General features: G+C 39.8%; 1 protein-coding gene across 1 annotated transcript in view; it reads right to left on the bottom strand.

Moving 5' to 3' along the window:
- The window catches only part of MAGI1 (membrane associated guanylate kinase, WW and PDZ domain containing 1), a 578793-nt gene that overhangs the window by 89345 nt on the left and 464923 nt on the right, over window positions 1–24525 (bottom strand). Inside the window, 3 exon segments of the mRNA XM_032458123.1 lie at window positions 3311–3393; window positions 7585–7786; window positions 14602–14808. Of these exon segments, the coding sequence (XP_032314014.1) occupies window positions 3311–3393; window positions 7585–7786; window positions 14602–14808 (492 nt within the window).

Below are 24525 nucleotides of genomic sequence, written 5' to 3'. Positions count from 1 at the left end.
AGTAATTCTTTTTGGAGGAGGGAGAGGAGATAATTACATGTATTTATTTATTCATTTATTATTACTTTTTTAATGGAGGTGCTAGGGATTGAACCCAGGACCTTGTGCATGCTAAGCACATGCTCTACCCCTGAGCTATACCCACCGCCCTTCCTCAGTAATTCTTTAATGAGACCTAGTATGTGCCAGTCACCATGCCAAGTGACAGAGACATCAAAATGAGCACAAGCAGGCACGTCTCTATCCTTCTGGACAAGGAGACACAGCCAAAGCTCACATAAATAAAAATTAAATTAAAACTTCGATAAGTTCTCTGGAGTTATGATACGTAATAGAATGATCTAATCATAGCTGGGGGCAAGGTCAAGGGAAGAGTCCCTGAGCTGTACCCTGAAGGATAGGCAAAATTTAATGAAAAGAGTTAAGAGTGAAAAATGATAGAATTTAAGCTCTCTGAGAGCAGGGCTTTTGGTTTATTGTGTTCACTGATACATCTGAAATTTCTAGAATGCACTTGACATAGAAGGCATTCAATAGGAAATATTTGTGGGGTGTTAAGAATATTCTAAGAAGAGAACTGCACATCTAACTGTCCTGGAGCAGGAACGTGATGAGGACTGGTGGGGTGAAGGGCTGAGCATAGGATGGAACAAGAGTCAAACAAGCTGAGGGGCTGAACCATATGGCGCTTGGAGAGGCAAGTTGGGAACTTGGCATTTACTGAGCAGCCCAGAGAGCCATCAACAGGACTTGATGGGGGTAGTCAGTGATGACAAGGTCACATTCTATACGACTGCTCTGAGCACAGTGCAAGACGGAGAGTGGGCTCAAGAGTCCAGATGGAAGGTGAGCATGACCTTCACTAGGATGGAAGAGATGGTGAATAAAATGGAGAATGGATTCCAGAGACACTTGGGAAGCACACAGAACTCAGCTGGTAGGACATGGGTTAGAAACCGGTGTTCAGGATGTAAAAGGTCAAGGAGAACTCTTAAGAATGCATGAATTTAACTTCAACTGAGAGAGGGAACACTTTCAGAAGACCAGATTTTGGGACGGGATGAAAAATCATTAGTTGGGTTTTAATCAGAATGAGTTTAAAGTTTCTTTGAGACAAACAGTGTTATTAAAGATTAAAATATTGGCCTGGAACTCAAAGGCAAGATTGAAGGCTTCTAACTGAACTACTAGATAACACAGAAATGACAACACACGTGATACACTGAAGATCAAAATTCCAAACTAGTTTCTGGCTTTTGTGAGATAGGAAAAAGAAAATCTAAAATTTTTACAATAAATGTGATGCTATACTGTTACATTCGAAATGAATAAAACCTACAGAGGGTACAAAGAAACACAGGAGAAATACTGTGACCAACAATGTAATTCTTCTTTGTGTATAATGTAAACAACATGTTGTCAAGGCAGCTTTGTGGTGAGTGGCAAGAGAAAAATACAAGTATGGGAACGAATACCTGCCATACTGGAATAATCTGGTTATATATTTATACCACTGGTGTATGCAAGCACACAGACATAATATGGTTTCTACTAGAAAAAGACGACGTGAATTCTAATGGTGAGGGCATAATTACTAAATGAACTGCTTTTGGTATGAATACACACTTGTTCCAAAGGAAATAACATTAAAACCAATGATATGAATTCTAAGAATTAAAAATTAACTAGACTTGGTAACAAAAACGTTCAGTAATTCTACTCAATATTTTTACTCCATTTTTCTCAGTAAAAGCTATTGAAGTCTTCTATTATCTACAAAATTATATTAACAGGCATTTTTATACATTCCCAGTTTAATTATAATGGATACTGACATTGAAGATCTGATGGTATTAAGAGTGCCCAAAATGGCTTCAAAATTACCATGCATCAAATAAAGATTATTCTGAGAAGTTTTATGGCTAGATGTATTTTATGTTCAGATCTTTGAAAACTGGTCACGAATGTATTATACATTAAATAGAATATGTGAAGACTCAGGATGGCCATTATCCCTTAAGCATGCAAAATAATGTAGCTGCCCATGCCTGGATCATTTCCTCTTCAGAAGTAAGCAACCAAAATAAAACAAGCCTCTCAGTCGTCCCTCCTCAGTCAGAAGGATTTGTATCTCCACCTGAAGTCACTCAGATAAACATGAACACGCAATTCTATGTTCATTTCACGTAACCCGCAAGCCACGTGTAACAGAAGGATCTGAAGTAGGAGGCTATGACAGGATACTGTTTTACTGGCTTACATTTTCAAACAAACCTCCAGTTTATACACACAACAATTCTACCCTCAAGGATGAATGAATAAAGTTTCACTATCTCATAGTAAAATGTGTATTCAATAATTATACTACTAAAAAAATGTGACAATGAATATATGTATGTTCATGCATAACTGAAAAATTGTGCTCTACACTGGAATTTGACACAACATTGTAAAAGGACTATAACTCAATAAAAAAATGTTTAAAAAATTATACTATTAATTTAAATGCCAGGAATGAATAATAAGCAGCTAAGCAAGCCATTTCCCTTTTAATTTGTCCACGTCAAAAAGCAGTTTTGGTAGAACTTAGCGAAGACTCAAAGGGAACACATTTGTTCTATCTTAATTTTTTTTTTTTTTCATTTTGTAAAAGTAAATAGAAATTCCAAAGCCTTGAGATAAATGTTTTAATAGTAACTCTTATAGCCAGTTGATTTTTTTGTTTGTTTGTTTTTAATTAACAGGCAGAGTGGGGCTAAGGGTAACACCTCAGTCTCTTCTGTGGAAGAATATGCTTTCAGATATTTAGGACACATACACAAATATTTCTAAACAAAGCGAGATTTGCTTTCTTTATGCTAAAAATGGGGAAATAAAAGGGAACATGGAGAGTTCAAGAAAAGGGCCTGATTTTTTTTCTCTAAGACTATCAGATTATAGGATCAGGGTCCAATAGGTCTAAGTGATCAGAACATCTTTGGTTTCTAAATTCCTAGAGGCTTTCTAGAGTTTTCTCCAAGTTCCTGAAGGCAGAGAGGCTGCACCTTCATCTGAATAGTTTCCTGACAGGACTGAAGCCCTGTTTCTAATGGAGAATTTAGCATGCCTTTATGTTTAAACAAATTATTTTTTTAAACTCTTTTATGCATTTCCCTCTTGCTTTTGGAAACCACAGTGCATTTACTAGAAACGGAACTAGCTTTTGAAAGCTCACTGTTAAAACCCGGCTGACCTGGCTACAACTCTTTAAAGTCTGCATGTGTGAACACGCCCCCAGCTCACTTAAACCCAGACCTTCCTAGCCCCTTACCATCATCTTCACATTCTTCCAGAGGCTTCTGCTGCTTGTTCAGGCACCGAGGGTCTAACCAAGATGTTGTTTTTGTGTTATGGCTGAAATCCAGAAACAGAAATAAGAAATATGTTTGAAAAGATTAAAATAGAAAGGAAAAAAGCTCAATGACAGATTTACACAGTCTTGAACATTCAGTCTTCAATCAAAGCAATGATACTTTCCAACAGCAAACCCAGGGCAGAAGAAAGCTCCAGTTTGGAATTATAAAATGCCTTGGGAGGGACCTTAGGCAGGCTTTGTTCTTACCTAAGACATAAACATCCCATATGAAGAGCTTAAAATTTTAAGACCAGTTTTATTTTTGACAAATGAGCTCCCAATCACACCCCTTATCTATGCTATCTACTCTCATTGAGGCTTATTTTAGTCTTTACATTTGGCAAAGACCAAATTCCAATTTATTTTAAGTTTGTCGATGACTTAAATCTTGGGTGCTGGGATTCACAAAGAATTCTGCTATTTGACTCATTATATTACATAAGAACTCTCACGATTGTGTGAAACTATCAGTTCACGCCAGTGGCTCGGAGATGCCAAGACATATCATTAATCACAGCATCTTAAATTATGCTTCTGACACAGTTAAGGCAACCCAATGTTACCTTCACAAATAGCACCTAAGCCACGGAGAAGCTTGGAGAAGCTGACGTGCCACCCCACTTCCTTCTGGAGGGTCTAGCCCACCTCCAGACAAAGTGTTTCAACAGACACTGACAGTTGCCCTTCAAACATGGTACAAACATCACGAGTGATCTAATGCAGATCTAGGACAAAGGTCTGCTTGAGCAGAACTATGAGTCCATTCTTTGCAAACTAAATAAGAGAAGCAAAGATCTACAAGTCCAATACTTCAAGCTGCAAACCAGAAGCGAAAAAAAAATTTAAAAAAAATTTTTAAGTTTAGGTAGTAACCTCAAATTTTTTTGGAAGTCTGAAGTTTAAGTTGTAAATAAGCCGAAAAAAAGTCTTTTTTTGTTTGTTTTTGATTCAAATCTTATGAATTGTTGGAAAAAACTGAAGCTTAAATGAAAAACAGAATGCGCAAATGTATGCGGACATTATCTCAACTGGGTTAAAAGAAGAAAAAACAAATGAAAGGTACTATCGTTACAACTATCATCATCAAACCTACTTACTTGTCCACCTAAAACTATCATAATCTGTTTTGACATTTACACATAAGGCAAAATGTATTTAATCCTTACAAGAACCCTATGAGAGGAGTATTATTCGTATTAAAATGATTACTCCCCATTTTCCGCATGAGAAAACTGAGGACAAAGACATGAAAAAACCTGCCCAAGGATGCTCTGTTGATACACAGCACAAGTGAAATCAAATTCAGGGAGTTCCACACTAGAACCCACGGTCTGCACTATTCCTACACAGTAAGACTGTAAAAATGGTCACTGGTGGGAGGGAAGATTATGTGTGAATTTTTTAAAAAACACTTTTTAATTTTAATATAATTATAGATTCACATGCAGTTATAAGAACGGTCACAGAGAGATCTCACATTCCCCTTTCCCAGACACCACCAGGGGTAACATCTTGAAAACTGCAGTACGTCATAACCACAATACTGAAACCCATACGGTCAACACAACAAAACACTGCCATTATCACAAGGATCTCTCTTGTTGCCCTTTTAAGCCACATCTGGTTCCTTTCTAATCCCTCTCTACAGCACTCATTTTTAATCCGTGGTGACTACTCAACTGTTCACCAAATGTTATAAAATAAAATTACATAAATGTTATAAAAATGTTTTATAAATGGGATCATATAGGGTGTAATCTTTGGGGATTTGCATTTTTCATTCAGCATAATTCTCATAGAGATGGGTGCAAATATCAATAATTAATTCTTTTTATTGCTGAGTAGTATTCCATGGCATGAATGTACTACAGTTTAATCACTAAAGGACATCTGGGTTGCTTCCAATTTTTGGTTATTTGTAATACATCTACTATAATCATTTATATACAGACTTCTCTGTGAATATAAATGTTCACTTCTGTAGACAAATGTGCAATTGTTCGGTCATTTGGTAACTGCATGTTTAGTCTAAGAAATTGCCAAACTGTTTTCAAGAATACCACCCAATTTTACTTATCTACCAGCAATGTATGAGTGACTGGGTTTCTCTACATCTTTACCATCATTTAGTGTTATTATTATTATTATTTTTATTTTAGCCATCCTAAAAGGCCATACCTGTGATATCTTAGTAGTTTTAATTTGCATTTCCTTAAAGGCTAATGATGTTGAACGTTTTTTCATATGCTTATTTGCCACCTGTATATCTTCTTCAGTGAAATGTCTGTTCGTGTCTTTAGTTCATTTTCTAACTGGATTTTTTTTTTTAACTGTTGAGCTTTGCAAATTTTATATATTCTAGATTCCAGTCCATTTTCACATATTGGGTTTACAAATATTTCCTCTCAGTCTATAGTTTGCCTTTTCATTTTCTTACCAGAGTCTTCTGCAAAGCAAAAGTTTTTCATTTTAATGAAGGTGAATTTATCAATTATTCCTTTTAGGATCATGTCTTTGATGCCAAGTCTAAGAACTCCATGCCTATTACTAGACCTCAAAGGTTTTCTAGGTTTTTTTCCCTCTAAAAATTATATTACTTGACATTTAACGCTTGTCTATGATGATCTATTCCAAGTTAATTTTTTTGTCTAAGATGTGAGGTTTAGGTTGAGGTTAATTTATTTGCTTCTGACTATACACTTGCTCCAGCACCGCTTCATTGCATTGAATTACTTTTGCATTCTTGCTTGAAAATCAGTTGGACACATATGTGGGTCTGTTTCAGGCTTTCACTGATCCATGTGTCTATTTCTTCATCAATATATCACACAGCCTTTCTTACTGTGGTTATGGAGTAAGTCTCGATATCGGGTAGACTGATGACTGTGACTTTATTCTTCTTTTTCAAGACTGTTTTACCTATTCTAGTTCCTTTGCCTTTCTATATAAATTTCAGAATAAACTTGTCTCTACCAACAAAATCCTCACTGAGATTTTGACAGGACTTCCATTAAACATGCACACACATGTAAGAACTGGCATCTTTACTACACCAATTCCCAGTCTTTCAATCCATGAATAGAGTATGTGTCTCCATTTATTTGGAGATTTTTTTCATCACCATTTTGTAGTTTACTGCACACAAAGTCCTGTAAGTGTTTCATTGAATTTATACCTAAGGGAGGTTTTTTTTGGGAAGTAACCATGAATTATATTTTATTTTGAATTTTGTTGTATGTTCATTGTTAGTATATAGATATACAATTGACATTTGTGTACTTATCTTTTATCTTGCTGAACTCATTTATTCTAGAATTTTTTGTACATTTCTTAAGATTTTCTATAAAGATATTTGTGTGTCTTTTTAAACCACTTTTTAAACTGAAGTATAGTTAATTTATATGTATATAAAGTTAGTATAGCTGTGTTAGTTTCAGATGTATGGCTAAGTGATTCAGTTATACATATATATATGTATATATTCTTCTGTCCATTATAGGTTATTACAAGGTCTTGAATATAGTTCCCTGTGCTAGACAGTAGGTCCTTGTTGTTAGTATCTATTTTATATATAGTGGTGTGTGTCTGCTAATCCCAAACTCCTAATTTATCCCTCTCCCCACCACCCTGCTTTCTCCTATGGAAACCAAAAATTTTTTTTCTATGTCTGTGAGTCAATTTCTGTTTTATAAATAAGTTCACTTGTATCATTTTCTTTAGATTTTGCACAGAAATGGTATTATGTGATATTTGTCTTTCTCTGTCTTACTTAAATTTATAATCTCATATATAATAAAGGAACTGTATCTTGAATATATGAAGAATTCTTAAAACTCAAAAAAGAAAACTGCAACCCAATTAAGGAAAAATAAGCAGGGGATTTACTTCTTCTAAGCGGCTGGATCTATTCTTCCTATATTACATCATAATTTATATATACACCACAATTTAGTTGTCTGATTCTTTAGGGAAATTATTAATTTTATGCTTCCTCCAGCTCTCCAGATTCAATGATTAGGATGATCTGTTAATTGCTTTTTTGTATAAAGCGTGTTAAATTGTAAAAGAGAATAATATCAAAAGCACATGATCAATCCTTTCAGATTTAACTTAACATCTGTAGCTGCTAGAGAAAGAAGGGAAATGGGGAGAAGGGGAGAGGTTTAGGCAGAAAAAAAATGGTACTTTACTCTATAAAATAGACTTCTCCATTTTCGGTATAGGCCATCTCCCAGTTTTCAGGTAGAGGACCTAAATTATCCTCTGCAGAAAGAGGTAGGTACTGAGGGAATTTCTGAGAAGGGTCCGTGATGGGAGCAGCGATGATGCTACTATTCACAGGCAGGAGCGTTGTTTCTTGGAGAGTGTGCTCTTCTTGGTCACCAGAATCGGCTGTTTAATCATGGGGAGAGAAAGAGAGAGGAAAAAATTCATTAATCATATCCCAAACTGGGGAGTTCACTACTGTGTGCAGATATATTCTTAAAAACCTTCATCCTTTCCTAATTGCTGGATATCAACTATACTCTGTTTTATTTAAATAAAAGTTCTTTTTTTTCAATTGAAGTACAGTCAGTTACAATATGTCAGTTTCTGGTGTACAGCATAATGTCCCAGTCATGCATATACATACATATATTCTTTTCATACTCTTTTTCATTAAAGGCTATTACAAGATATTGAACATAGTTCCCTGTGCTATACAGAAGAAACGGGTGTTTTAAAATCTATTTTTATATAGAGTGGCTAACATTTGCAAATCTGAAACTCCCAAATTTATCCCTTCCCACCCACTTTCCCCAGTAACCATAAGATTGTTTACTATGTCTGCAAGTTTATTGAAAACATCAAAATGAAGAACCAAATTTATTTTACCAAAAAGAAAAAAGAGAAAAATATGCTCAAATAATGCATTGCTCACAAACTTGGAAATGTCAAAGAAGAAACACACTCATGACTCAAACCCTCAAATCCCTTAAACTAAGAAGGCCATCAAATATCTCTCATTCCTTAGGTATCATTTAGTTTCATGACTCGGAGGACATTTGGGGGAAAGATAAAAGTCCATGCTGAAAACACCAAGAGAGTGGCATTGTTGTCCATTTTGTAAAATTATTTAAAACATTTTTGGTACATGGTGGCATAGATCAAAGACTGAAAAATCAAGCTAAAAAGTCTATAAAAGTTTAGAATATACAGACAGCTCTACCAGGGACTCAGATTCAAGCCTCTTTCAGAAAAATGAGGAGAATATTCCTGTGAAAACCAAGACAGTTATCCCCAGAACAGTATTGTGTGGGTGGACTGATTTGACTTGGGTCTTGAAGGATCTCAGCACACGAGCCTCCCTGCCTTCTTATTAACTAGAAACATCAAGGGGTGATGTCATCAAAGTCTTCACAAGTGGCACTGTTGACATTCTGCTTGAATTTTTATAGAGGCTGATGATATTAAATGTCAATCTCCACGGGGCTTTAAAACATAAAATGAGGGCATGTAGTCATTTTCTGTCTCCCACAGTAATTCTCCTGCAGACATTTGTGATTTACTCAAAGCAGACTGAGGAATAATGAAAGGCTGTTTTCAAATCTTTTTCTGATGAGTAGCTCCCAATGACACACAAGAGAATAAAGGTAATCCAAAAGTTGGATGGGGGACATGTCAAGCCTATTAAACAACCACCTCCACCAAAACTCCAAGGCCACTGAGGACCACTGGCTGTGGTCGTTCCCTGCCCTGCAACTAACCCTTCTTCTTCTGGTACCACCACTCAGATCTCCATTTGGAAATCACTCTCTCCATTCAAGGTCCATGTGGCCCAGGTGGGGACTGACTTAAGCCCACTCCCAGCTCATGCAGTGGGCCCAAGTCATAGTCATATCACTCTTGTCATTATGACTGGATTAGGCACATGATCCAAGGCAAACTAATGAATTTTCAGCATAGAATTGTTTGCTGGGACTATCAAGCAAGAGCCTCTTTTTAGTTTTTAGATAATTTTAATTTGTTAAAAAATTTTGGGGGGTAATTAGGGTTTATTAATTTATACATATATAATGGAGGTACCAGGGACTGAACCCAGGACCTTGTGCATGCTAGGCACGCACTTTACCACTGACTATAACCTCCCCACTAAGAGGTAGCCTCTTGATGCTGAAGTCACTCAGCTGAGAGATTTCCATGTTGGACGTGCCATCTTGACAAATCTTGACAATACTGGCCTGTGAATTAAACCCACACAGAGGAAAGCAGAGATGACACACAGAGAAAGTCATCTAATGCCCCTGAGGAGCTTCTCTGACTTCACGTACCCCTGGCTTCTTCAATTGCTTGATCCCCTAAATCCCCTTCCTGCTTAAACCAATTGAGCTGCTTTTTACAATTTGTATCCACGAGTGTAGATTAATGAGGCAACTGTAAGTTTGAAGGAAAAAAAGAAAATCGGGCCACCACAGAAGAAACATTTTGAAATTACTAATCAATAGCAAAACAAATTCAAAACTTGGCAAGAGTAAAAAGATTCACTCTTCATTCTCTATGAGCCAACACATATTTATTTCTGATATATTATTGGCAAGTATACTTGTCAAACTTCAGCGTATATGAGAAACACCTGAAGAATTTGTTAAACTACAGCTATGGCTCCCTACTTCAGAGAACAGATTTGGAATAATTCAAAAATGTGTATGTTTAGGGGACCCAGGCAATGGAGACTCAGGTACAAGAATTACACTTTGAGGGTAGAGATACAGAGGGTCCTCAAAAAAAAAAAAAAAAAAAAAAAAGAATCACTAGAACCTTCAGCTTCTAGGAAGGGTTTTGCCCAGCTGGCAACGTGCCAGGGTATGGTGTAACCTCAGGGTACAATTTCCTATGCCCACTGGTGACAGGCCTGAGATGATGTGTGTCCAGGATGCTGGAGAGGATGCATCCTGTCTGAAGAGAGCAGGGAAGTTGGTGCCAGGCAATGAGCATCCCAGAGAAAAGTGGATTCAGTGTTTCCAGATCTCTGATGTTTCAAGAGAAGGTGGAAATCTTTATTTTTATGCAAAAAGTGCCAATTTTCCAATCTTAATTCCTTTAAAAAATACAGCAGTGTGGGGAAGGAAGGAAGGAAGGACGGACGGATGGACGGACTCTGGAGCCAGACTGCTTAAGTTTGAATCCTGGCTTTACTGTTTACTAACTTGGGAAACACACTCAACCTCTATGTGCCTTAGTTTCCTTATCTGTAAAATGGGGACAACAGCAGTACCTACCTCATAAGGTTGTGGGGAGGATTACATAGTTTATGTAAAGCACACAGTACAGTTTTTAGCATACAGGAAACATCATCTTCTTCATCAAGGTTGTAATTATTATTTTTTGTCTTCAGGTCAGAGCTGCCCCTCAGGCTGCCAGTTTGTTACAAATAGGCATAAAAAGGATGGATTTGACATCAGACCAGAGATCAAATCAGAGTTTGCCTGTTTCTAGCTGTGTGACTTTGAAACATCTGTCTCATCTGTAAAATGGGCATAACGCACACGCCACAAGAACAGAATGATTCAAGTACATGCCAAGTGTCTGTGAAAGTGCCCGGCACTCATTTGCGCACTCGACGGTGCTCAGGACGGGCACCTGCTACTGGAAACGCCAATGGCCGAAGTCAGTGAGCTTTTGAAGGTGACTGTGAGAACATAAGCTCATGTCAAACATCCATTCTGGAGCTTATTTTAAATCACACAGGGTTAGACGGTATATATAGCTCAGTGGTAGAGTGCGTGCCTAATATGCACAAACAAGATCCCGGGTTCAGTCCTCAGTACCTCCATTAAAAAATAAATAAAAATAAAAACCCAATTAAATCACACAGATGTACGTGCATCCCTCACAGTATACACAGTCAGTCAAAACCTCTGAGCTCAATAAACTTGATTTAAAACATAAATAGCACAGTGGATGAAGAGCCACAAAGCTTCTGGAGTCAGACTTTTTGGGGCTGAAATGACGGCGCTGACACTCACTGGCTGTGAGATACTGGACACGCTATTAGACCTCCCCGGCATAGGCATCAGAGCTTAGCAAAGTGCCTGCCACAGCCTACTGGGGATACATTAGCTCTTCGAGTAATATCATTATCTCTTGACATCCCGAAGCAACGTTTTATCATTGCTTACTAATGAAAAAGAAGCAGCGGCAGCCTAATGTTCAACGACAAGGGGGGCGGATGGGAAAACAAGTCTAGAAACACAATTCAATGACATTCTTGCTGTCACTTAGAGGTGGTTAATGGGTGACTCAGCTCCTTTTCAGTTGTGGTGGTTTGTTATATATTCTCCAAGTTGTCTATGATGAACAAAAGATTTTTTTTTTACAAACGTTTTAAATTTATTTGTATAAAGAACTGTGTGCTTTTGGCTAACAGTAAGTCTACCTTCATGAAATACACATAAAGAGTGCTCTCTCTCCAGGGTCCCTTTAGGCCCATAATTTGGGTGTAATATATAGAAGACTGTCCTATTGCTTTGTGCTCAACACTCAGGTTCTACGGTGAGAATCTGGGATGCCTGCTCATGACTCAGCCCCTGCCTCTATCACTGGCTGCAGAAAGGCAGAAGGAGAAGCTACCTCTCCAGGATGCTCCTGGCCTTAAGTTTCTTGCTCTTTGCCGGTAGACAGTCCCAGGTTATGCAGGCATGTGATTTAGGCATTTTTGTGCCCCTTCAAAAGACCGAAGCACAAGTCAGCTGAGATAGTAGCAACAGCTTGTTATGAAAAATCTCCTGGTAAATATCATTTACAATAGCTCCAGAGTATTACTACATTTGATTCTGATGCTCATGCCTTTATCAGTCCAACCAGGAGCCAGGATCTCGTTATGCTACTGCCACTCTCTGCTCTGAGTGGCTGGTGAACTGCGACTTAAAGTGGTTCAGAGTGCAAAACGCTTTGACATCGCTGGTTTGATACATGTATCATAGACCGGGTAGTGTCAATTACTTGAGATAACTGATATGAGTTAGGGTATGACAGGCTGTCAGCTGTCATACCTATAGGTTGATAAGTGAGGAGGCATTTACTTAACATATCCCTTACATACTGAAGATGCCACATCACAAGTATATCTCAAGACCAATTCTCTCTCTGCACATCCTATCAGGTGCCACTTGGCTTTCTTTTTTTTTGTGCAGAAACTAACAATCAGGCTGACTTTAGCCATGATGACCTGAGCCCAGAAATTTTTCTTTCATGCCATGGATTTCAAGTAGAGCTTTTATGGGGTTAGATTTTCTGAGGTCTGGCTTCTGTAGACATAGATAGATAGTAGCTGGAAATAGGAAAAGTATCAAGACCTACAGTCAACCACCCCTACTCTATTTTTGTGTTGTACCAAGAAATATACTTAATTAATGGAGGACAAATAAAGGTACGAAGTTTCTTGGGGACCATCCAGTTGGCTTGGCAGAACTGTTTCAATGCATGTTACTCCCAAGGTCTTTCTATCTCTGTGTCCACACCTGTATTTTGGGTTATATCATGATTTACTGTTCTTATCTGCTGAAAAACCAAGACATTAAAATATTGGCTATTTTTAAAAAAGAAATGCTGTTTTTCATCATCTGCTTTCATTTCAGTGAGGACTAGTATATGTGGATAAAATATTTTTTGAGGTGGATGAAACTAGCTGCTTTTGATAAATGTATATGTAAAAACTGGTAAATTTCTCCTAGATAGTGCAACTAAAGGTCATCTACTGGCCTAATCCATTCTAATTGAGAAAATGGAAATTCTCATGGAGTTGAATTCTTAAAGCTGGAAGTGGGCACCCAGACATGATTTAATCCTAATCAGTCATTTTATAGATGAGGGAAGTTAGATATTATGTTCATAAGATGGGCTACCAAGGACCAAGCAAGGGCAGCAAAACAGGTCTCCCCCTTCTGTGTCTAATGCTTCTTGCAGAAGGCTTGGGCCACTGTTATGATGATAAGCGCTCAAAAATTATTTTAAATTGTCATCTTGAAAAAGTTTACGCTTCTTAACTCAGCGAATGAGAACGCCTCAGAGAGGCCCTTACAGGCTGTAGAAAGCATTCAACTAATGCAAACTTTTTCCTCAATATTCTATTGGACTTACTATCACAAGGAGGAAAATAGAGTTTAATCTTCCCTTTATTGGGACTGAGTTTAATCAAGTAATGACCAAAGTGTGGTGATGTCAGAAAAGGCCACAGAGAGAGAGGAAGAAAATCTCACGTTCAGCCAATGGGCAACAACTCCAGAGCTGTGACTCAAAGTATGCAAGAAAATATTTAAGGATAGGAAAAACAGAAGACACAAGATGGTCTTCAAAATCACAACATTATAGCCCGGAGTCACTCATGTCTTATGATGATGTTACGTTTTGAGTTACTCTTTAAGGCCAAACTCCCATGTAGTATGAAAAATATTATTGAACAGCTCTGGGTCACTGCACTAACCCAAGGAACGTACATCATGGCCTCTCTGAATGGTGTCTCCTGGGAACATTACCCAGACGCCTTCTCCTTGAAGATTCCTTCATTAAACGCAGCCTACCTAAGCTTGAGTGTAGATAGCCCTGAATATATGTATAAAACTATGATGCAATGAGTAATACATGCTATATAATATAAAATACTTATGTACTAAATCATCTTAATGGATATATAATCCATCTTTTCCCTCTGAGGAAATACAGTAAAGTTTGCACAAGTTAATTGAACTCATCATTTATTTCCACTGCATCTCCACTTACAAAGGTATGAGATAAAAGGATGCTGCTAGTCTTCCGAACAGCATCAACTCGTATTAAACTATTAAACAAATTTTCATATTTCTCTAAGCCTTCAGCCATAATTATGGAGCAGTGTCAAGGCCAAGAAATCAACGAACAAAACAGATTCTTACAGGTCTCATTTTGAAAAGAAATAAAGGATGCTGAATACTCTTGATTTCCTACTACAAACATTTCCCTCTTGCCCCTTTAAGACAGCTGCGTGAAGCTCAAATACTCTTGCCGAGAAGCACGAAAAAGACCCAAGAAAAGACCATCTCTTCCCCAAGCTTCGCAAGGTCAGAGTCTGAATTTTGGTGACCCCTCCAAATTCCTCTTGAGACTAGAAACCTTCTCTTAACTCTTTGCAAAAGCCTCCCCCAGCCCTTTTCCCCCAAACCTGCTGAGTGGGAATATTGGCTGGTCTTTACCTGTAAAGCTACTGTTCATTTCAGGAACGTCATCCTCTTCCTCATTCTCCGCGTGGACTATGCCAGCATTTTGCATATCATTGTAGGACTTGGTTCGCTTTGGGGTTGACTGCTTGGAGCCAGAATGAAGGCTTTGCAAGGCATCCGTCGTGATCACTTTCCCACTGACTGGCTGGCTAGGAGGTTTGGGTGTCCCATAATAGTTTCCTAGGTGATGGAGAGACACATTTGCATGTTTCAGAAAGAATACTTTGTTTTTTTTCAGGACTGCAAATCCAACTCTTTCAGTACATTAAAAAAAAATTGTGTTTTGTTTTTTTTACTGGAAAATCAGAACAGACTGTATTTCATTTCTGGAATGAGTTAGAAAAGGTGTTGGTCCTACCCAGCTAGACATGGAGGCCAGGAGGAAAGCTGCATTGTGAGTGCCAAGAACCTACTAGGGCTAAAAACAAAGGGGACTGTGCTGAATGGAAGGGCTTCTCCTCATTACATTTGAATTTCAATTGGTTGCCTTTTTACATCTATGCACCAGCATAATGCGGAATCCAATTTAGAGTGAGCCTCACAGGAAATAAAGAATTCATTACAGTCAGCACCCTTACAGGCCTACAAAGTTGAGGTCACCTTCCCTCAATAAGAGGACACCTCAAGAGGGAACCAGGGCAATAATTTTCAAAAAAAGAGGCGGAACACCACGTGGCGCCTCTTTAACTGAATGGCAGGCCTGACTCACAAGGTCGTGTGGGGTTGGAAGAAACCTTTGCCAAGTTTGAAGAGAAAACTCTGTGTCCACGGTGGCACAGTGGTACCCATCCTGGGTCACTCTTGTAGGAGTTGCCCACTGTCACTTTTAGCCACTTCCCCCCAGAGTTTTGAACAGGTCTGACCCTTGCTAAGTGACTCTGCCCAGTACCTGGACGGGTTTTTACATTTTAATTTTTTATTTTAATATGTGTATGTTTTTCATGTGCAGTAGAAAAATCTAGCTAGCAAGTTATGGTAGTAAAATATAACATTTACTTTTAAAAATTAAGTGATAAAGCAATACTTTCCAAAATTGGTATAAAAAGCAGCTATATAAATATAAAGTAAGAAATTCGTTGAGTTAACAATAGCAATGGTAGTGATAAGAGCTTCCTTTTGAAAATACAAGTTAGAAATTAAGTTATTTTAAAGAAAACTTCTAGCAAATAAGAGACACTTTTAAGATAGAGACAAAAATCATGAAGGTGATTCTTTAAACAGCTGAGGTTTGAAAAATACAGCTTATAATCAATAATATTCAGTGACTACATGATATAAAACATCAGCATCAGAATGGCATTGATCTATTCGAATTTCACATCTTTTACAGTAAAGCCAGGAAGATAAATTACATTAAGCCCTTTAACAAATCCTAAGTAACATTTGTAATTCTATGCTTAGTAAAGGAGAATTTGTAAATAATAACAAATCCTGAATACATTGTTGCTTCCCAAGAATCTCACCCCATTGTCTAACCTCCGCAAAGAGTTAGAAAAAATAGTTATTTTACAAGCTCAAAAGCAAAAGGAAACAGTAATATAATACTACTTTGCATGAGATATACAGGTGACAGAGAATTTGCATCCATTAAGCTTTATTTTAATTATTAAAATTTCTTTTTTAGTAATATTTCTTTAAAGTATTTTTTGAATCACCGAATTTATGAATACACATTTTGGGAGTGGTGTAGTAGTGTGTGTCAGCAGGGAAACTCTGAACACACAAAAAGAGCAGGAGACTAATGGGCGCCATGTTTGATTTTGAAGGAAACCAGACAGAACCTGGTAAAGCACATTCTGGTGGCTTGTACTCAACTCAATCATAGCTCTTTCACAGAACGTGGTATTTAAACCTCTTCAAAAAACTTCTTTCATGTTTCCAACTTCAAGATACAGGGATTGAATAGAACCAGCCTGAAGAAAAGGCATCCGCGTTGTGTTTTCAGGGACTAACACAAGCAGAGGGAAGAATGAGCAGATGTACGAACCAAGACTCATCTTGCATTTCTAGGTTACGCCAGAGGATGTCCCCTGCCTTTGCTGAAGCTGAAACTAGGCTGCCGCAGTGCTGACTATTTTCAGGAACTGAAGACTGTTAGTGAGGTTTTAGGTAAATTAAACAGCTGTTGAAAAAGTAATCCTCACCGTGAACCAAAAATAGAGACAAAAGCTATACTGAATTTAATTCTTATTCCTTCTGATCACTATTGCATCAAAACATCCTGTACATTTTTGAGTCAGAGATTAAAGTAAGACCAATGTCTATAAATAAGAATCTTTCATTGAGAGATATGAGTAAAAGACGGGACTCTCTTATCGTATTTTTATAATTGTAATTTTACAATCATTATCGCTCATTTTCAGTGCCATTAAACCAAGGCAACATTCATGAAACTACTGTCATTTAAAAATCAACTAAAATTTAGATATCCTCAGTTTACAACAAAAATAAATGTTTGGAAAAGAAGAATTCTACCTAAATTTGACAGATTTGTGTGGATTTTCCTCAGCTGTCAAGTTCCGGGTCTTCCTTAAGTTAACAAATGATGAGCAGATTTCTCAACACAATTACAAACTCCCCAGCACAACCCACTTATTCACAGTTGTTTCCTGTTTCTGGAAATTAGTTTAAGATTGATTGGAGACAGATAAAGTACGTATTATTAGGTTGAACCATACTCAGTTGCTGCTGTAGAAAACAAACTGTCGAATATCAACAATTTCACTTGGCTTAATTCAATGCGCAGGCGTTGGTAGTACTCAGCTCACAGCACTGACAAAGACCTTGGAAGAGGCAGCCTAGGGTTTAAAATCTAAGCTTCACCACTAACTGGTTATATAACCCTAGACAAGTCATTTAACTTTTTTTTTTTTTTTTAAAGTCATCATCCTGTTCTATAAAATTGGGAATTCTAAGAATGCCTGGTATTTACCTAGAGTGCCCATTATGAGGCTACAGTGAGACGGTCCACTTAATGCCTGCAGCCCACAGGAAGGGCTGCCACTGTACCACGCTTGATAAACATGTTTCTAATCTTTAAAATGAGGCTTCTTACACCTTACTGGGAGGATTAATAAAACAGTGTGTCTGAAGTGCTTGCTACATGGTAACCGAGTACCGTTCTTTTACTAACGTAAATAAACATGCGAGCAAACCCGCCAGTGATCGAATAATCTTGGGCGAGTTATTTACACTCAGTCTAACACTCCCTCTGTGAACTGGGAATGGCAGCTCCAGCCCTAATGACCTCACAGGATTATCCAAAGATCAAATGATGTAACTTTCTTGAAGGTTCCCTGTAAACCATAAGTTGTTATAAACAGGAGATGTTATAATTATTCAAACTTCTCCAACATTTCTAATTTCCCATACGCCTACAGTCTTTACAGGAAAGCTTCTATCTAGTAGTTTTCTAACGGGAGAGGGTTCAACTTTCCTTCACAGATTTTTTTTTTTAGCATGTTAAATAAAGTGAATTAGCGACCAACATTTAAAAATGGAGTATTTCTGATTAAAATATGGATAAATGGAGAAGAGCTGCTTCCCAAACTGTAAGGTCTGGCTCCTTGGATTTGTCTCTTACAGGCAATGTTGGTGACAAGTATGTGACCAAAGGCAATTCACTGGGAATGCACTCACTAAATTAAGGATTTCTGCAGCGAAGTTTTGGCTCCTATGCTTGGTCTGTGCCCGCCCTTACCAGACGAACACCATGAACCCAGTCCAGAAGAGAGCCCTTAATGCTGTTGAAATGCCAAGGTCTGGGCAGATCAAGGGGCGTGGACACAGGACGGATGGAAGAAAACCTAGAATTTCAAAAAACCCTCGGTAGTTCAGACTGGACTTTGAGTGAACTGATTTGGGGTGAATCTGGTTTTGGCCCCTGAGCTCTTGGCTGAGGGGGTAACGCCGTGATTCCACGTTGTCTTTCCATACAACCAAGGACAAGATGGGACCGGCATGCCCCCGTTGGCCACAGTTCCCACCAGCACTGCTTCCATGTGCCCTATTCGCTGTCTCAACTCTACCTGCCTGGGCCCCCGGGCATTTAAATTCACAGCTCCTTCCCTTTGAGAAACTCTCCACCTTATCAACAGTTTCCACAACTGTCACCATCAGGCCAAGCCATGGCAGAAAGACAGACTTCACAGAGAGTATGCCCAAGAGACTCCCTGTGAAGAATGAACAGTTCACTTAATGGTATTAAATACAAATCATCTGAAGCATTATAAATGAATAAAAGATTAATTGGGGTTATCGCTTGGCAGGCTGCACAGTTTCTAAGAGACACCAGCCTGACCATCCCACGGCCTCCATGTGAGCCAACACACATGTCCAGAGGTGGCCGGGCTCCCTCCCAAGTGTGTGTCCCCTGCTGCTATTTTCAGAACTGGCCCCACAATAAAACTCAGCAGGAATGGTGGCCGGGGAGGGAAGAGGGGGTGGGGAAGACGTAAGAGGAAGCCACCGCTGGTTTTAATTAACAGGCACCCTCTTCGGCCACAACCAAGCCAGAGAAAATATTTTCTGACATGCATTGAAAAATTAATGGGGACTGCAAATCAATTTTTAGAGCTTGATAAAATATTTAAGGAGGACCGTAACCCTGAGTTTTAAGCCAGAATGAATCAAATCTTTGCGGTCTCTCACTTTGTACAGATTTAGCATTCATTCATTCATTCATTCCTTACCGAGAACCTGTGGTGAAAATGGGACTAAAACATGATCCTCACAAGTACTCTGCATGGTAGACATCACTGTTCTTATACTTTGTGCAAATAACAGTTACATTAGATGGAGACTGGGATTTAGTAGGTCAAGGCGGGGTCAAACACTGAGGCCCTTTGTCCCCTAGTCCCATGTTTTTTTAAAATAATTTTAAATGGGGGAGAGGAATGTGGAAAGGATGCCTTGTCTGTCCTCTTCCTACAGAACAAGCTTTTGAAGATAAGCTGCAGAACAGGATGACAGTGACCACCAACAGCGGGGAATCTAGAGCATATGTTATCAGCGGGGCAACGCTGCTCCCAAGGGGCAAAAATAGGGTTTGGTTTGGGGGAAAGGCTGTGTGCATTGAAAACGCCGACTCCCACTCTGGGTACAGCACAGACATACAGCCGGTACCTAAGGACACAGGCATCCGGTGCATCTTTTTCTGCCTCGGCCTCCAGGGCGTGCATGTTCGACCCTTGTGGGCTCCGCAGGCACTTTACAGTTGTTCCCTTGCTCTTGCTACTCTAATCCCACCAGTGCTTCCCAGGCCCCACCTGCAACCTGTGCCCTGCTCAGCTCACAGCTCCTGCATCCACTGCTCCCTCTGTTTAACACGCTTCCCTCTGCTTCTTGTCTCTTTATCACCTGCTCGTCCTCAGGGACTGCATCCCGGACCCCACAGACTAGATCAAAGCCTCCTGTACGTTGTCAGGGAAGCATGTACCCCTCCCTTCCCAACACCCTTTGCTGAATTTATCAGACTGTTGAGCTGATCAACGTCTGTCTTCACCTCTAGACTGCCAGCTCCATGAAGGCAGGAACCACAGGCGTGCTGTGCGCCACTGCGTTCCTGGACCAAACGTAGTGCCAGACACAGAGTGTCACTCAGTCATTCTTTGCAGAACCAGTCAGTGAACAAGTGGAGATCGGACATGTGAATCCCAGCCAGGGATGCTCTTCAACACCTATATTGTAGATCCGGTTTCTAATAGCATGACTCATGGCATTTTCTTTCCAGTCCCTCAGTTGTATCTGAATTCCCTCAGAGCCACATCACTTCTCTCTGCCACTTGCTTGCTCAACTCACGATGGCATCATTCTTAAAACTCCCATCACTTTCTTTTTATTCTTCCTTTTCTGACCTGCTCCGCCCTACAAAACTACGATTTGCATGCACTGAAGAACAGACAGTCAGCCCATGTCCTATAATCAGCTGTTTGTTCTTGCCAGGGTCATTTGGCTTTGAATATAAAAGACAAAAAAGGTTAACAAAAATTAATAACCTTGGGACCCTGGGCAAGATCAGGGACCTCTCTCTTTCCAGCCTCAGTTCTCACGGTTTAAAGGGTAAGACTAGTCCCAGCCTAACAGTTTTTGCGCCGATTAAGTGAGATCACGTGTCAGTTTTTGCGTCAATTAGGTGAGATCACGTGTGTAAAGCGTGCAGCAGTGCGCTTGGCACGACGGTAGAATGTGATAAGCCCTAGCAGTCTTCCACTGTGCCCGATGCTGGGGGCAGATGACAGCTCTGACATGTAAAAGATGATACTGTAATCAAAGTATATATTTAAAGAACATTAACAAAAAGTTACCTTTATTGCCCCTACCATATGTCACTACCCACACATTCATTTGCTCTAATCTTTATTAACAATCCTAAAGAAAAAAAAAATCCCTGAGCAGTGCTATTTTCAGGTGGAAAAAACTGAGACTCACACAGTGAGTAAGGGATGACGGGCATTTCAACACGGATTTGCCTGTCTCCAGCATCTAGGCTCTCAACTCTAAGAATCGCTGGGGATCTCTGAGCAGGGAATGAAGCCAAACATCCCTGGCCTCAGCCTCCCCGTCTTCACAGGCAGAGGAACAGACAATTGTCGCACAGATTTTCTTTGGTTACTCTCATTATCAACAGAGAACACTCCACGGCGGAGTTTGCCAACAGAGCTTATCGCAACAGACGGCTTCCTGGGCCTGCCAAGGAACAGGACTCCAGACGGTCTCGTTTTCCTCAACGACAAACAAGAACTCTCTTCACCCAGGCTTTATCTCTGCATCCCCCCCAAAGTAGACCCTTGGCAGCTGCCTTTCTGCAGACCTTCTAGGACACAGAACAGTAACCTTACTGAACGCTGACATCCCCTTTCCTAATTAACATGCAGAGATATGCAACCCATAAACTCCCTTCTGAAATGTCACGCTGGCACCGCACTTCCATGCCGAGGGAAAAATCTTTGCAAGGCTCAGAGTGTATAATCAGCCTCTTCTACCCAGAAGCATTTGTAAAACAGGCATGTTTGGAAGCACCCCCCACTGAATAGTTCAGCCCTTGTAAACTCTCTCCGAGAGAAGCCCCAAGGGCTGGCTGAGGCAGCAACCTGTCTTGCTGAGCAAAAATGTCAACAGGGGAAAAAAAAAAAAGGGAAAGCAAGGCAAAAAGGAGATGGTGCCGCTGATTTATTTCAAGAACCGTATCAAATTAATGAGCTCGGTGCCACAATTAGGAAGTTGGGCCAAGGAAGAAAGACACGTTTATTCTTGTTCTTTTTCTTGTCTTGACTTGATGTAGATTCCATCTAGTGACAGAATGAGGAGCTGGTTCCAACTGCAAAGCCAAGACCAATTACAATTTCCACTAATAACGTCTCTGCCTTGTGAGGGGCAATAGTTAGATTCCTTCCGTAGTCAGGAAGGGCTCGTGCTCTGCTGGGGTGAGTGTAACTCTCAGTGCGAGAGCAGGTGCAGGGAGAGGGGGGAAGTTTCATCATGGATCCCCCGATCCTGCCACCAAACCTGGCCTTTCCCAGTGTTTCTTATCTCAGCAAATGGCACGGCATCTATCCAGTTTTGTAAGACAGACATGAGAAGATATCCTAGGAGAAATATCATCACCTGAATCTTCCACCTCCCTCTTTTTTCCCCCATTTTTAAATTGAAGTATAGTTGATTGACAGTGTTGTGTTAATTTCTGGTCTATAGCATAGTGATTCAGTTATACATATATACACATATTCTTTTTTATTATAGGTTATTACAAGCCATTGTCTACCTCCTTCTTATGATCATCAATATAGTACCAAGTTCACAAAAATATCTCATACTGTTGATGTAATAATGTGAAACTCCTCTAAAAATTACACTATTAATAAAAAAATTACACCATTAATAAAAAAAAAAACATGTGTCAAAAAAAAAGTCACATGAATATCTCAAGATTTAGTCAACTCATCACCACCATCACCAATGTTGTCTAAAGCTAACTCAGCGTAGGGGTGCCAGATAAAATGCAAGGTTGGTGTTCTGTATTTTGATTTGCTTAATCCAGCAACCTAACTCCAGCTTAACCACCATCTTAAGCTCATCTCAATGACTGCTTCTACACGGGAAGTGCTTCCCAACTCCATAGACATCAAATCCCCCCATTTTAGGTCCCCTTTTGTAGGTCCTGACAACTGTAACACACCTAAAATCTGTATTTATTTCTGTGATTATTTGAATAATGTGTCTTGTGAACTAGACGGTAAGACTCGTAAGGACAATGATCGTATCTGGCTTTGCTCTTCATTTTATTTTTAATGAATAAACAAACGAACAAACTAGTCAGAGAGTCTGCAGAAGAAGTATCCACTTCCAGGCAGCAGACACAGGGAAGACTGGCATCCTAGTCCTGCCTGGGACATGACCGCAGTGACGGGCATTTGGCCAGGCTTTGTCCCCAATTCCCTCTAGTGTCCTAGACCAGTCTCTCTCTGGATCTCAGTTCTGTCTTCTGAAGAGATGAGCTCCATGATGAAGCCTTTCTAGCTTTAAAATTTTACAGCCCTGCAATTCTCAACCCCAAACAAGTATTGGACCTGAACAAGTATTCTGCAGGTCATCAGGCCTTCGGGTTTTATGGGTTCACTCCGCTTGTCTGCCCTGTCACATGTTGCTGGGCGAATCCACAAAAGATCACCACTCCTCTATAGTAACATCCTCTTTGGGAGGATTCAAGTTTATGCGTTTCCTAAAGAAGCTTCACTTTGAAAGATGTGCTTAGCTCTCTGAAGTCAGATAAGTGAGAAGGGAAAGATCTTGAACAGGTCCTCACCCTCCCTTGGAGAAGCTATCATTCTAGAACTGCCCTGTGAAATATGGCAGCCATCAGACACATGGGGCTATTTAAGGCTAAATTTGTTTAAATTAAATTCAATTTAAAATCCAGTTTCTCAGTCATAATAACCACATTGGCCAGTGGCCACCACATTGGACAGCTCAGAATATTGCACATTTCATCACTGAATCCCCAGGATGGCATTGGTTCTACAGGAAACAGACCTTGGTTCCCTGTTCCTCCTTCTCTAGGACCAAAGCTCCGACCCTCTCTTGGTTCACCTCATTCGCTCTCTCTGGATCCAGGCCTTGTGGCTGGTGCCGACTTAGAAACTGAAACACTTGGACTCATCAGGTCCTCTGACAAGCTTCAGGTCAAAGGTCACTTCCTCAAGGGGACCGACTCTGATGTGAGATTAGATGTAACATCCTTGTTCTATGCTTCTAGGGCACCCTTCTCAGAATACTCATCCCATCTCTTGAAACTGTTTAAATTTTACTGGCCTCCCAAGACTGAGGGGCTGTAAAGAACAGCCCCCAGTGCCGGACAACCAGGGTTTGAATCCCAGCTCCACCTGGGGCTCACCAGTGTGAACTTAGAAAAGACAACAGGCATCTCTGGGTCCTCGTACGCTTCTTCTGTACAATGGGGGTAAATTGTACCCAGCTCATCGGATTGCTGGGTGATCAAGTGAAGTGGTGCGCCTAATGCACTTTGAAGAGCACTCCGCACATAGTATACACTGGACAAACGCTGGCAAAAATAAATAACTAAAAAATGTAAGCACCTTCAAAGGCAGAGCTGCTTTGGTCTTCTGCCCTGTGCATCATATCCTGTGTCTCGGGACAATGCTGAAATCTACTGTGTCTGCGGAGAAGGGCTGGCTTTAAGACTGCCAGGAACTTACTCTATACATCTCTTCAAAACAGTGTTGTGAGTTATTTATACAGGGACGTTCACAGCAGCACTGTTTACAAAACACTCAAAAACGTGGGGGTAGGGGGCATCTCAGATGTCCATCTGCAGGGGACTAGTTACATGAATTACGTATTTCCATACAATGGGATGTTGTGCCACATTTATACAGACTG

Source organism: Camelus ferus, chromosome 17, assembly GCF_009834535.1.
Source record: "Camelus ferus isolate YT-003-E chromosome 17, BCGSAC_Cfer_1.0, whole genome shotgun sequence".
Lineage (NCBI taxonomy): Eukaryota > Metazoa > Chordata > Mammalia > Artiodactyla > Camelidae > Camelus > Camelus ferus.
The sequence above is the reverse complement of the archived record's forward strand: the minus strand, read 5'-3'. Positions and strand labels throughout refer to the sequence as shown.